The 15,808-nt window shown below is 42.1% G+C and overlaps 1 protein-coding gene across 6 annotated transcripts in view; it reads left to right on the forward strand.

Annotated features, from left to right (window-relative positions):
- Nucleotides 1-15,483, forward strand: part of DDI2 (DDI proteasomal shuttling factor 2) — a 38,731-nt gene extending 23,248 nt beyond the window's left edge. The window contains exons 7-10 of one of the 6 annotated variants that reach the window (XM_073317055.1): nucleotides 524-627; nucleotides 1,238-1,427; nucleotides 11,151-11,213; nucleotides 13,261-13,348. In XM_073317055.1, coding sequence (XP_073173156.1) covers nucleotides 524-627; nucleotides 1,238-1,427; nucleotides 11,151-11,167 — 311 coding nt within the window. In that variant the 3' untranslated portion in view covers nucleotides 11,168-11,213; nucleotides 13,261-13,348. The other 5 variants (XM_073317057.1, XM_073317051.1, XM_073317056.1 and 2 more) reach the window with 5 other exon arrangements.
- Nucleotides 15,484-15,808: the final 325 nt, after the last annotated feature.

A 15,808-nucleotide genomic window follows, 5' to 3' on the forward strand; every position in this document is an offset into this window, starting at 1 on the left:
GTGTGAATTGTTTGGGGCAGAATTCCAGTGCAGCTTAGTGTATCTCATTCCGCAGTGAGGAGAGCACTTCAAGATATGTGTTCTTGCACAGGTTTGTCTGAAGAAAATGCCATACAAGGAAATATTATCTTCATTGTTTAAGACATTGACTATGAATTAAAGCACCAAAACAAAATTCCACACTCTGAGCAGCTGCATGCAGCCTCTTTAGCTCTAGCTTGAGGGGTTAGTTGATCAGTTCCTACTGCACTGCAGATCCAGTCAGCTTTTAAAATAATGGAGGGGGAAATATTTAGCCACTGGGGGCTAGCAAACTCCCGATAATCGCCAGGGCTGGCTTAGAGCAGACTTTTCCACAACCAAGTCTATGTACATTGTTCTCTGATTCCATAACTTCCCCACAGAGGCTTTGTATAATTTCCCTTAGATAGAGAGATACCTATAGTGGAATCCTTGTGCTGCAGTGCTTGAGCACTTCTTGAGGCTGGAGGGTGGGTAATATGGTGTTTTCTGTGTGCTTCAGCTCAGGTTCAGATTGAAGGGGATTTTCTGCCGTGTTCTTTCTCTATCCTTGAAGAACAGCCCATGGATATGCTTCTAGGACTGGATATGCTTAAGAGACATCAGGTAATTGAATCAATTGGTGCTTGTTTTGCAAACAATCCTTGGCTCTTTCGTAAGTGCTAAATGTAAGATCTTTATCATCCTTATGAATTTTTTAGGATTAAAAACTCTGAAGAGATATGCCGACATGGTTTTCCCATAGACTGGGGGGAAGCACTTATACCTTGTAGGTTGTAAGTACTTTGTATCTTGTCCCAGCCTAAAGGTCTTTGCTCTGAACTCTTGGTGCCTGAAAATCCTCGGAGGTCTATACCTGAGCAATGTTTTAATAAAGACTCTGGGAAGTCCTCACTTGTAGCTGTAACCCTAGTTAGGCTGAAGAGCAGAAGGACCATAACTATTCAAGAGCTGATTAATAGGAGCCGCTGTAAGAAGCCCCTTGGCATATTGAAGGGGCAGGCTGCTGAGCTATTTCTACCCAGCACGTGTTTTTAGATCTACCAGTTGTTAGCACCTTCTTAACCCTTCTTCGTCCAGTTAATGTAACCCCTTGATGATTGGAAGTGACATTTTTCTAGTGCATTGTTAAATTAGTGACACATTAATGTATTCTGGTCCTGTGTTATGACTGACCGTTACCAAGACATCAATTGCACGTGTACTCTTTTCCCAGTGTTCCATTGATCTCAAAAAGAATGTACTAGTGATTGGCACCACTGGATCTCAGACAACTTTCCTTCCGGAAGGGGAGCTCCCAGAGTGTGCAAGACTGGCATATGGGCCAGGACGGGAGGACATGCGGCCGGAGGAGATTGCAGACCAAGAACTGGCAGAAGCTCTACAGAAATCTGTAGAGGAAGCAGGTACCACAAGGAGCCAAATCAGAGTAACAATCTGCAGAGTGCTATCAGTAACATGTCAGCTCTGTCTCCTGTCACTAGAAAGCTCCTCACTTTTCTCAACTGTTCTAGCACATCTTACTGAATGTAATGCCAGTGATGAGCAGGGGGATTTTACCCTCTCTTGCAGAGCCTCCTGATTGCTGCACTCTTTTCCTTGGGACATCTAAATCAAATCTCTCTTCGTGGACAATACAGGCCGATGGGATGCTGTGCCATTTTAACTTGGTCTTTCTTTGTGGTTGACTAGTAGCTCTCCCATTCCTCCCTGCCACCGTAGTCCATTAATCTTGTTGTTTTTAATGTACAGCGAGGGGACAATTTCAGTTAAGTGATATTTTAGCCATTTTAATCGGGGGGTAGGGAGGAGGACTTGTGGCAGCAGCCATGAGCCATGCTCTAATCTCCACAGTCTATACAAATGCTAAAGAAAAATTGTAGTGAGCTGTTACAGAATTGTCAATTGACATTTATTTGCGCTGTAGCTACATAAATATATGAATTTTCTAAACTGTTTTTAGAAATACCTATACTGCTTCAGAAAGAACGAGGAGGAGGGTATAAGTAGGGGCATAGCGAGCAGATCGAGGGATGTGATCGTTCCCCTCTATTCGACATTGGTGAGGCCTCATCTGGAGTACTGTGTCCAGTTTTGGGCCCCACACTTCAAGAAGGATGTGGATAAATTGGAGAGAGTCCAGCGAAGGGCAACAAAAATGATTAGGGGACTGGAACACATGAGTTATGAGGAGAGGCTGAGGGAGCTGGGATTGTTTAGCCTGCAGAAGAGAAGAATGAGGGGGGATCTGATAGCTGCTTTCAACTACCTGAAAGGGGGTTCCAAAGAGGATGGCTCTAGACTGTTCTCAATGGTAGCAGATGACAGAACGAGGAGTAATGGTCTCAAGTTGCAGTGGGGGAGGTTTAGATTGGATATTAGGAAAAACTTTTTCACTAAGAGGGTGGTGAAACACTGGAATGTGTTACCTAGGGAGGTGGTAGAATCTCCTTCCTTAGAGGTTTTTAAGGTCAGGCTTGACAAAGCCCTGGCTGGGATGATTTAACTGGGAATTGGCCCTGCTTTGAGCAGGGGTTGGACTAGATGACCTTCTGGGGTCCCTTCCAACCCTGATATTCTATGATTCTATGATTCTAGGACTTGCGGCACCTTAAGGCTAACAAATTTATTTGAGCATAAGCTTTCGTGAGCTAAAGCCCACTTCATCAGATGCATGCAGTGGAAAATACAATAGGAAGATAGATAGATACAGAGGACATGAAAAAATGGGGGTTGCCATATCAACTCTTAACGAGACCAATCGATTAAGGTGGCTATTATCAGCAGGAGAAAAAAAAAGTTTGTAGTGATAATCAGGATGGCCCATTTCAAACAGCTGGCAAGAAGGTGTAACTAACAGTAAGGGGAAAATTAGCATGGGGAAATAGTTTTTAGTTAGTGTGATGACTCATCCACTCCCAATCTTTACTCAAGCCTAATTTAATGGTGTCCAGTTTGCAGATTAATTCCAGTTCTGCTGTTTCTCGTTGGAGTCTGTTTTTGAAGGTTTTTTGTTGAATAATTGCGACTTGTAGGTCTGTAATTGAGTGTCCAGGGAGGTTGAAGTGTTCTCCAACTGGTTTTTGAATGTTATAATTCGTGACGTCTGATTTGTGTCCATTTTTTCTTTGGCCAAACCAGACAGTCTCTATGTAAATGTACATGGCAGAGGGGCATTGCTGGCACATGATGGCATATATCGTGTTGGTAGACGTGCAGGTGAACGAGCCTCTGATAGTGTGGCTGATGTGATTAGGTCCTATGATGGTGTCCCTTAAATAGATATGTGGACAGAGTTGGCAATGGGCTTTGTTGCAAGGATAGGTTCCTGGGTTAGTGTTTTTGTTGTATGGTGTGTGGTTGCTGGTGAGGATTTGCTTCAGGTTGCGGGGCTGTCTGTAAGTGAGGACTGGCCTGTCTCCCAAGATCTGTGAGAGTGATGGGTCATCCTTCCGCATAGGTTGTAGATCTTTGCGCTGGAGAGGTTTTAGTTGGGGGCTGAAGGTGATGGCTAGTGGCGTTCTGTTACTTTCTTTGTTGAGCCTGTCCTGTAGTAGGTGACTTCTGGGTTCTCTTCTGGCTCTGTCAATCTGTTTCTTCGCTTCACCAGGTGGGTATTGTAGTTATAAGAACGCTTGATAGAGGTCTTGTAGGTGTTTGTCTCTGTCTGAGGGGTTGGAGCAAATGCGGTTGTATCTAAGAGCTTGGCTGTAGACAATGGATCATGTGCTGTGGTCTGGATGAAAGCTGGAGGCATGTAGGTAAGCATAGCAGTCAGTAGGTTTCTGGTATAGGGTGGTGGTTATGTGACCATCGCTTATTAGCACTGTAATGTCCAGGAAATGGATCTCTTGTGTGGACTGGTCCAGGCTGAGGTTGATGGTGGGATGGAAATTGTTGAAATCATGGTGGAATTCCTCAAGGGCTTCCTTTCCATGGGTCCAAATGATGAGGATGTCATCAATGTAGCACAAGTAGAGTAGGGGACGAGAGCTGAGGAAGCGTTGTTCTAAGTCAGCCATAAAAATGTTGGCATACTGTGGGGCCACGCAGGTACCCATAGCAGTGATGGTATCTCGGAGCTGAAATATTACTTTACTCAGCAACTCTGAAAATCTGATTTCCTGTTTATTCAAATGAGGAGTTACTGTATCCTAACCTACATCTTCGGTGTTAAAGGTGATCTGCAAAGGGGAAAAATAATGAGCTTGTGCCCCTTCTTTTACTGCTTTACAACATAAGAGAAGCCTTAAAGTTTTCAGGTTCCGGTCCTGTCTAGGCTGGAAGGCCTTGATGACTGGAGAACTAGCGAAACGGGACTTGTCTGCACTGCAGATGCTCTATAGCGTCAAAGCTGTGATGCTACAGCTGTGTCACTATAGCGTAGATACTTGCAGTGATGAAACGAGTGTTTCTATTGCTGGATCTAATTCACCCCCTTGACACGCAGTAGCTAGGTCAATGGAAGAATTCTTGTGTCAACCTAGTGGTGTCTGTACTGGGGCTTAAGTCAGCTTATAAGAATGGCCATACTGGGTCAGACCAGTGGTCCATCTAGCCCAGTATCCTGTCTTCCAACAGTGGCCAATGCCAGATGCTTCAAAGGGAATGAACAGAACAAGGCAATTACCAAGTGATCCATCTCCTGTTATGTATTCCCAGCATCTGGCAGGTAGAGGGTTAGGGACACCCAGAGCATGTGTTTGTGTCCTGACCATGTTGACCAATAGCCATTGATGGACCAATCCTCCATGAAATGATCTTACTCTTTTTTTGAACCCAGTTATAGTTTTGGCCATCACAACATCTTCTGGAAACGAGTTCCACAGGTTGACTGTGCACTGTGTAAAGAAGTACTTCCTTGTGTGTGTTTTTAAACCGCTGCCTGTTAATGTCATTGGGTGACCCCTTGTTCTTGTGTTAAGTGAAATCTTTTTTCCAACCTGAACAGTCCCAGTGTTTTTCATCTCTTCTCAGATTGAAGTTGTTTCATACCCTTAATCATTTTTGTTGCCTTTCTCTGTACCTCTTTCCTTTTCTTTTTTTAAGATGGGGCAACAAGGATTGTGTGCAGTATTCAAGGTGTGGGCGTACCATGGATTTATAGAGTGGCATTATGATACTTACTGTCCTGTTATCTAGCCCTTTCTTAATGATTCCTTCATTCTGTTAAGCTTTTTTGACTGCCACCGCATACTGCCACTGAGCGGATGTTTTCAAAGAACTATCCACAATGATTCCAAGATCTTTCTTGAATAGTAACAGCTCATTTAGACCCTACAAACTACGTTTCTCGTGGGGGGGCTGGGATAGTGAGTTTCACACCCCAGAGTGATGTAGCTAGGTCAACAAACGTTTTAGGTATACATCAGGCCATGGTGATGGTCTGAAAGCAGAAGGCTGAGCAGTTAGCCAGGCTGTTTGAAACTTTGTAGTTCTGTTTTTGTTAATGCATCTTTTACTTCAATGACACAAGATATGAATGAAAAAACTTTAAGGATTCAGCATTCTCGCTCCAATCAATTAAGGTGTTAATAGCTCAAAATATGTATCTCTTGGGACCTCCCAGTGGTCTGTGATCAAAATCCGGGAAGGCCAAAATTTGCACTCTTGATTCTTCAAAGGTGGTAAAGGAAAAAACCTTCCAGTCCTTTATCCATGATTACGATTGAAAAATGAATTTGTGCTTTTTTTTTAAAAAAAAAATCCTTGTGCAGGTCAACCTTAAAGTAATGGAGATACAGTGGCATATCTGTAGCTGTGCTGCTGTCGCCCCGGTAGTCCTGTAGTGCAGACGTGCCCCTAGTCTACAGACAAGTAGAGAGAGGCATAAATCATAACGCTGGATCCAGCCTTGCCATCACCAAACCCTGGCAAACTCTAGAGCCAGACTTGGTGTCGCAGGTTCATCTCATTACCTTCAACAGGAAATGTAAAATAATATTAGTAGGGCTGTCAAGCAATTTAAAAAAAATTAATCGCGATTAATTGTATGGTTAAAAAAATTAATCATGATTACACGATAATAGAATACCATTTATTTAATATTTTTTGACGTTTTCTACATTTTCAAATATATTGATTTCAGTTACAACACAGAATGCAAAGTGTACAGTGCTCACTTTATTTTTTATTACAAATATTTGCACTGTAAAAAACAAAATAGTATTTTTCAGTTCACCTAATACGAGTACTGTAGTGCAGTCTCTTTATCATGAAAGTTGAATTTACAAATTTAGAATTATGTACAAAAAATAACTTAATTCAAAAATAAAACAATGTAAAATTTTAGAGCCCACAAGTCCACGCCGTCCTACTTCTTGTTCAGCCAATCGTTCCGACAAACAAGTTTGGTTACAATTTGCAGGAGAAAATGCTGCCTGCTTCTTGTTTACAGTGTCACCTGGAAGTGAGAACAGGTGTCCTCATGGCACTGTTGTAGCCGGCATTGCAAGATATTTACATGCCAGATGCATTTAAGAGTCATTTGTCCCTTCATGCTTCAACTACCATTCCAGAGAACATGCGTCCATGCTGATGATGGGTTCTGCTCGATAACTATCCGAAGCAGAGCGGACCGACACATGTTCATTCTCATCATCCAAGTCATATGCCATCAGCAGAAGGTTGATTTTCTTTTTTGGTGGTTCGAGTTTTGTAGTTTCCGCATCAGAGTGTTGCTCTTTTAAGTATGCTCCACACTTTGTTCCAATCAGATTTTGGATGGCACTTCAGATTCTTAAACCTTGGATCAAGTGCTGTAGCTATTTTTAGAAATCTCGCATTGGTACCTTCTTTCCGTTTTGTCAAATCTGCAGTGAAAGTGTTCTTAAACGAACATGTGCTGGATCATCATCTGAGACTGCTATAACATGAAATATATGACAGAATGCGGGTAAAACAGAAAAGGAAACCTACAATTCTGCCCCAAGGATTTCAATCAGAAATTTAATTAATGCATTATTTTTTTAATGAGCATCATCAGCATGGAAGCATGTCCTCTGGAATGGTGGCCGAAGCATGAAGGGGCATACAAATGTTTAGCATATCTGGCATGTAAATTCCTTGCAACACAGGCTACAACAGTGCCATGCGAACACCTGTTCTCACTTTCAGGTTACGTAAATAAGAAGCAGGCAGCAGTATCTCCCATAAATGTAAACTAACTTCTTTGTCTTAGCGATTGGCTACAAGAAGTAGGACTGAGTGGACTTGTAGGCTCTAAAGATTTACACTTTGTATTCTGAGTTGCAACAGAAATCAATATATTTGAAAATGTAGAAAAACATCCAAAAATATTTAATAAATGCCAATTGATATTCTATCGTTTAACTGCGATTAATCGCAATTAATTTTTTTGAGTTAATCACATGTGTTAACTGAGATTAATCAATAGCCGTAAATATTAGTTTTTCTCCCGTTAGAATATTTGAGATAGGTAAAACCAAGGTTGGTTTTCCAAAGCCTCATCAGTCAGATTGTGACTTCATAGAATCATAGAATATCAGGGTTGGAAGGGACCTCAGGAGGTCATCTAGTCCAACCCCCTGCTCAAAGCAGGGCCAATCCCCAATTTTTCCCCCCGATCCCTAAATGGCCCCCTCAAGGATTGAACTCACAACCCTGGGTTTAGCAGGCCAATGCTCAAACCACTGAGCTATCCCTCCCCCCCCAAAAAAACCAAAAAACCAAAGGTTCAATTTTATCTGACCCTCAAAACTGACGACAATCAACCTGGAAAATTTGAGGTTTTAAAATTAAGGTGTTAGAGTCGAGTGCAAAAGAGTTACTATAACTTACTATCGAAAGCATTTTTTGTGCTAATATAATTAAAAATGCTCAGCTGTTCGTTCATTTGCCAACAGTCTCACCTTGGGGGTTGAGACCAAACACACAACGTTTCAGCTCTGAAGGAAGCTGAGTGATTTAACAGAGGGATTTAAAATAGAACAGATCATCTCTAGTTGTTCCATAGCACTTGTGGAACACTCTGACATATATGTATAAAATGTTACTTCAGGTTGGTTTTGTTTTGAGTGATTTTACTGAGTCTTAGACATGTGACAAACCTCACATTTTTAGGCAATTGTTAGCTACATATTGAGTTGTCAGAATATTAACTCTTGCATCATCATCCTCCTTTCCAAAATATTAGCTGCTTGCAGATGGCACCAAGAAAGCCGAGAGAGAGAAAGAGAGAGAGGATATAGTTCAGCCCTAAAAGACTCATCTTCCTGCAGGACCTCCTGTGTACTTTTATAGTGGTTTGAATTTTGACTCCTTTTTGGTTCATGATATGCCAGATATCACACTGTACATCATTAGGTCAGTAAAGTTCCCATTTGAACACACGTGAATTAGTCCTGAGCCTTATTTGACCCTTTCAGACCCACCTCGGAGAGGCTTAGAATTTGGAGTTAGATGCCAGTGTCATCCTGGTATTAGTCCTGCATAGACAATATCTATTTATTCATTACCAGATTCTCCATGTGAACTCCATTTCTGTTCAAGGATTTGTACTCTTCCAGCCATGCACAATGTTTTCTCCCCTGTTGGATTCAGATGATGCCAACTCCCTGTAATCAATGAGATTTTTAGAATATTGACAGCAAAACTACAACAAAACCTAACAATAGCAGTGGTTCTCAGACTTCTTTGCTCACGCCCCCCCTTCTTTGTGTCTGTAATCACTTATGCAAACCCCCCACCCTACCCCCAAAGTACATATATTCTGAAGGCAGAGCAGAAAGCAGCAGCAGCGGCTGCTGGCTGGGCACCAGCTCTGAAGCCAGGGCTGTGCCAGCAGCAGTGCAGAAGTGAGGCTAGAGATGTGAAAAGTGATATTTGTCAATATCACTTGTCACAGGAGACTTAGCGCCCCACTGCCACCCTTACTTCTGCGCTGCTGCTGCTGCCACCCCGGGGCTGGGAGCAGGAGTTCCCCGCCACCACCTCCTGTTGAGGTTTTGGGGGGTGGGGAGGAAGAGAGCCCAATCTTGGGTGGCATACTCCAGCTGTCAGCCCTGGGGCAGCGGTGCTCCGGCTGTCCCCTTTATCCCATCCCCCACCTCCCGGGTGTGCACGGCCCTTCTGCACGAGTCCAGCAGCCCAGGGCTGACAGCCAGAGCTCTTTTTTTAAAAAAGCACACATCTCATGCCTCCCTTGACACATTCCCGTGCCTCTCTTGGGAGACCCAGCCCATAGTTTAGGAACCACTGGTATAGAGAAGTAATCTGCCCCTTTATATAGCTGTACTTGCATCTAGAATGCCTATGTATACAGGCAGTCCCATCACGTATGTTGCCCTTACTCTTTCCAGCACAGGGAAAACCCTATCAAATATGGTGCATTTTATCTGGAGACAAGTACATTCCTATTGTATTGATTTCCTTGACAGAGTTAGAAAACAAATCCTTCTGCAGATTCTGCCATGTCTTTGGTCTTTGATAACCATGTTCAGGTGTCTGGCAGGACACCAGCTACTTCTGTTGTCTAAATGGATACAACTCCCTGATGTATCTGACTAATTAGACCCTTATTACAGATTCCCTGTCAACAAAATCACCTTCCACTGCACCAGGGGATGACCCTGTCCCCCTTCCCCTTTCAAAGAATCAGGCTGTGCAGATGGGGGTCTGAGTGTAGTGTTAATTGGAGACACACAAATCCTAGTCTTGTTTTTCACTATTATTCTGTTGCACAGGCCTCGCTGCTCCCCCTGTGAAAGACTGTGACAATGTGGAAGGCTGAATGATTTACAGAAATGTTTTTTCTTAAAATCACAACTTGACAAAATTGTTGCCATAGTTACATTAAGACCAGATGTGCAACCAGTAGAACAGGAGTGGCCCAATGTATCCTCTTTTGAGACTCCACGTCCCAGCTTGATCTAAATGGAAAATAATGGAAACAGGTACTCGAGGAGACAAAAACAGACTTCTTACAGGACAGGCATAATAAACTTTCTGGCAAATCCCAGGTGCAAACATGAGCGTGTTCAGTCAGCAGAACAGTCCAATTATATATTTAAAAGGAGGAAGACTTTTTGAAGATTTAAATGAAGGAAAGCAATTCAGTGTGTCTTAATTACTTCAGTTGTCCTGCTGGTCCTGCTAAAGGCCACTGAGTTTTGGAACCTGTGCACAGGGAGAGACAGATGACGACAAACCAGGCAGCGCAGCTGGAAGTTTTGGATAGCTGATTGGAAATAGGAAACTTGGACAGAGAGATCCTAATGTGATCTAGGGTAGGGACACTCACTGTCACACTGAAGGTCATGCTGGAAATTTGACAAGCGCCTGAGAGCTGATACGTTTACCCAGAATCTTAGCAAAAATAAATGAATGCAACTTGTTGGTAATACATCTTTCTTGATAAATAGAAATTGTTGTCTGAGGTTACTAATAACCAAATCCACAGCTGATGTGAGACATCCTCCCTGCTGCGCAAAGAAGGTTGCTGTTAGTCATATTTCACCCTTGGCTACATCTGTTCAGTCACTGTGGTGTTCTGAAAAAGTATTGCTGGCTCAGACTGCACACTTTTCTGGTGCCTTTCACCCAAGGATCTTAAATCTTATAACCTTCAGGCCACGCACCCATTGTGAGGCTGGTAGTAACCCCATGTGTAAAATGGGGATACAGGTACATACTGGGTAAGTGATGTACCCAGGGGCACAGAGCAAGTTACTGACAACTGGCAGCAGATTCCAGGAACTGTTGCACTGTCCCCAGCTCCAACTTCTCTGAAACGTGCCTGCTGTGTATTTTCAGCAGTGCACAGTGAGCTAGCGTGCCGTTAAACATGCCTTGTGCTGTGTATTTTTATCGAATACATAGCTTCTCCTGCACTCCGTACTGATCAAATGACGGTACAGTAAAATCCTTAACTTGATTGAAGAGCAGTTCCTTTTTGACTCAACATGGCAAAGTGCCTAAACAGACTTATATCGGAATGGCCAGCCGAACTTCTGGAAGGCAGCGACCACAAGGAGCTCCCTTGTTCAGAACCATATATTGGAAGAAACTGGGGGAGGGGAGAGAGAGAGGTCACAGACTATATCCATGCATGTTGTGTGCTTTGAATTGCTAATACAAGTTTGGTGTGTTGTGTTTCCTAATCCAAACAGAACATCAGAAGCCTTGATGCATGTAGTGTGTGTGTACTGCAGCTGGAGTGGGCCACAGACCAGGTATTTATAGCTACCCATTTATGAGCTTTCGCTTCAACTTTCACACTGCCAGCAGCAGGGCTAACCTTGCTTTAAACAGTATTGTGGAGAAACCTATGTGATGTGAAATTGACAGCTCGTTCCTTTCAGAGGATGAAAACATTCCACCTCTTTTATCTAAATATAACAAACCTGTAGTGTGTTCTTTTTCCTCATTTAAACATTTATTTAAACCATTTGTTCATGGAAAGGAGGGGCTAATAGGTGTATGAGCTTTCCTGCACTACTTTCCAAATGCACCCATTTCTTACCTACAGCACCCATGGTGCATAAACCTGAAACTCTTGAGCAGAGATGGCTAGTCACATTGAACAGCGTGGTGACTTTGCAATGTAACTAACAAGAACTAGAAGGACACCATCACACTGATATTTATGGGTGTCCTCAGCTAAGATTCAGACACAGGTCTCCTGAGGTGAAAGGCCACTGCACGGTCATATCTGTCTTAATTTTGGATTTTTAAAGCAAGAAATTAATTTGGTGTTGACAGCAAGTCATGTTACCAATATACAACCATAGGCCCCTGGTTGGTTGGGCTTTATCTGACAACAGATATAAAGATATAAATAATATAAAGAAACTTGGTTAACTATATGGTTATGTTAAGCTACCTAACTGAAAGGCTACGACTTCAGCTTGTAATGACTGTGTGTGCGGAGTTTAACAAACAAGCCGTGACCATCTTATAGCAATTGATTTTTATTTAAAGGCCCAGCAGTACCTAAGCACTTGCAGTAAGTTTATTATGCAAAGCTGTCTGACTAATCTGAAGTGTCTTGAGCACAATTAGATCATACACTTACTACTTTATTACACCTTGAAAACTTACACTCCCTTGGGAGAACGTTGTTATTCAGCATGTTGTATTTGAATTGCATGATTAAATGCTAAATATCTTTTGTATTACTATGTAGCCTTTCTGTACCGTTGCAAGTGTTTCTCAGAGGCCCTTTTGGGTTCTGTAATTAAAAAGCTTTACAGGTTGCTTATTTTATCACCATGAAAATAGATATTTTGAACTCATTGACTTTGCTCAGAGGTGAATTTGCAACCACCTGCCTCCTCCTGTTATGGCAGACATCAGTAGCTTGGAACAGAAAATAAATGTTGAATGAAGACCGAAGCTGTCAAGTAATTTAGGTCCACAATTTTTCTACTCTAAAATTGTTATAATCTGATGGTGAATGTTTTCTGAACTCTAAATATCTTGCTTTTTATCCACCACTCTGAGAAATTAAAACAAATAATAAACAGTGGCTTTCTATTACTCTGTGGTATTTCTCTTTGCTGTTGTTCTCACATCTTTGCTGATATCCAGACAAAGAAAGGATCCTCTTGTTTCTTACAAAGCACAACAAGACTAGGGGAAGGGAGCAGGTATTACCAAATGGAAAAGGATAAACTTCTATGGAAGTTGCTTTTAAACTTCAACAAACCAATAAGTAGCTATACAAGCTAACCCCCCCAACCACACACAATACCCTGGACATTTTCCTGTTAAAGGGGCTGTATGTAATGTTTGAGGGGATGGGTGGAAGAGAAGTTGGGATCTTAACTTTTTAAATTTAGCATGTTTTTGCTCTGAAAAGTGACTCTGTATGTGGAATCATAGGATTTTCTGTTTTTTCTCAATTACTTCAGATTATACTTGCTGGCTTTACTAGTTAAAATGTCTCTTCTAATTGTGATCATAGCAAATTAGATCTGAAAGTCAACCTGGTTTCATCCAGTCTTTCTCATACTCACCCATAATAACGTATCTGCCCCTGTAATTTAATTACCAAATTTGCATTTATTCAAAGAGCTGTGGAAGGGCTGTTACATCTGATCTAGTCACAGTACATTCATGAGAAAGTGGCACTTCAGGTGTAGTTACCAAACTGAAATGGCATACCAAACTGATATACAAAATGTCCTTACAGCCTGTATTCTGAAATTGTTATATTACGTGAAAATGTAATAGCTCTTATAATTCTAACTACTTCTTTCTCTTTCTATCCATGTATAGAGAATAGTGATAAAGAAACTACCTCACTGGAAATGCCATCTTTACCATCTTCTGATGGATTTAAAAGTCCAGTCCATTCTTCAGGACTAAGTTCCAAGATCTGTAATCCCACAAATCAATTACTTGATCGCTCCGTCTCTGCCCCTGCTTCAATTTGCTCACACAAATCTAGTCTAGCAGAGATAATTGATTCTACAGCTGTGAAGTCTTTGGAGTCACCAGCTGAATGCCAGCTAGCTCCAGACCCTCTTCTGTTACAGAATCTTTCTGATCATGCTGCTCATTCAGCACACAATGACCATGCTATCCAGACTGGAGCAGTAGCCTGTCATAGTCCAACTATACCTTCACAGAATACACTTGAAAAAACAGTGGCTGCTGACAGTCTAAATAAATATAATGCTAAAGAACTAGCCCATGGTCTGGAATCTTCTATGGAAGTGACAAGAGAAAGCAGTTTGTCTGACACCACCAGCAAGCGTGGGCAGCAGGCGGTTCTAGATGTATCATTGCCTTCAGAACCGCTGGAACTGAACCAAATGAATGAGTTTCCTTTGGATCTTCAGACATACAAAGAACCAGTGAGTGAACGATGTTTGGATAAACAGAATGAACCAATCGAGCCAGAATATCCTTGTAATGTCAGTGGCCTTGAGTTACCTGCTGTGGGGGAGCAAGGCCTTACGAACATCCAGCCGGAATCACCCGTTGACTCTCTTGCTGAGAGAAGAGAAAGTGGCCTGGAGAAGATAGAGCTATCGTGTAGAAACGACAATATCCCAATGTCCGCATCCTGTGGCTGTACACATACAGAAATCTTCATGGAAACAGATGTAGCTGAGCAGTCTGTAATCACAGGGCATAACTTGTCAAGGAAACAGAACGCTCAAGCGAAGAAGATTGGTGGATCTTGTCTGAATGTAGATTGTTCTTTGATGCAAATAGAGTCATCAAAGCATGACTCCTCCTTCTCTGTATTTTCGAGTAACCCAGTTTCCACTAGTGATTTACTGCAGCCTGAAACCAATGTTGAAATGACTGCAATATGTACTGAGTTACCTAATTTATCAGCTGAAGATAGCTCTTCCTCACCTGACATTCATCAGGTGAAAGGTGATACAGCAGCATCCACTGAAGAGCCATGTTTATCTTTAACAGCAGCATTGAAGGAGCTTCATGAACTTTTGGTTATAAATAGTAAAGGAGATTCTGTCATTGTTATGTCTGAAGAAGACACTGGTCAGCCAGAAACTATTCTTGAAGAGCAAATGGAATGCAAGGAGCTTTCTGATGATGAATGTGAAAGTGTGGATCCAGAGAGTGGGGATCTAAATAGCTCCTTTCATACGGTGATGCCTGAACATGCGAACCCTGAGGGGCTAGCAGGGGCACCATCTTATGCTATGGGAATAGAAAATGCTAGCATCAAGGTTTTAACTAGCAGCCAGTCAATTGTTGAAAAAGATGCTCTAGAGATACAGAAGTCCTCGAGTAAGAGTAATTCTGTCATTCTGAGCTCAGTTGCAACATTTGATCAACTACAGAGTACTGAGCCGGCAGAAATTTTACCTGAACGTTTAGTAAATGACCAAGTTCCAGCCAGTCAGACTTTAGAGCTGAACAGATCACGTTCACCTGAGCTCACGGTGGAGGAAGATGTTCCTCAGGATGCTCAGAGCCTGTTAACAGAAGTGTCTGAAATAACTGACAGTTCCTCAAATCCTGAAGATCCAAGGCCACCCTGTGGACTTGTTGAGCCATTGCTCTGCCCTCCAGTCAGTGATCTGGAACTGCACTCCAGACTTCCTCCGCTGCCTGTTTTCCCTGCAGCCGACATTAGTCAGATTCTGTGCGCTGGCTTTACCGTGCGGGAAGCTCTTGAAGCTTTGGAGCAAGCTGGTGGAAATGCAAACCTTGCTCTTCTCTTTTTATTAGCCAAGAATATTGTAGTTCCTACATGACCATGGAAAAGATGGCCTGACTGCTCCATCGTCCTTTTAAAGAACATATCTAAATTATATAGAGTAAGCTGCAAGCCGAATGTTGTCAGATTTTTTAAAAAAAATTATTTTTAGCCAAAGTAATTTATGATCTCTTGTGTGTGTGTCATGCGTTAAATTTGGGCCTTTTAAAAGAAAAGTCTTGGCATTGTGTAAACACATTAGCTTTGAATTTTCCTTAAGATGGTGCATACTGGAATAAAATAGTTTTTATTTAATTGTATGATTTTAGAATGAGCTCCGATATTATGAATAAAAAGCAGAAGCCATTGAGAAAACCACCACCCCATTCAGGTAAAAGCAGATTGCGAAATGAACTGAATGTACATGCATCCCCAAGGCAGTGCAGAGCATGTGCTGTTATAGGAGAGGCACACAAGCTATGAATTCAATATGGTACAAACTGAAACAAAGTTTGTCAATTAAGCTGTTTGGAATTGTACCAGTGATCACTCTACTGTGCTTTATAATCTGATATTAATCTGATGCTGATGAAGAATTGTAGCAGCTACTAGAGGTATGTCAATGCTCACAGGGTTCCGGATCCA

This window comes from Lepidochelys kempii, chromosome 18 (genome assembly GCF_965140285.1).
Source record: "Lepidochelys kempii isolate rLepKem1 chromosome 18, rLepKem1.hap1, whole genome shotgun sequence".
Classification (NCBI taxonomy): Eukaryota; Metazoa; Chordata; order Testudines; family Cheloniidae; genus Lepidochelys; species Lepidochelys kempii.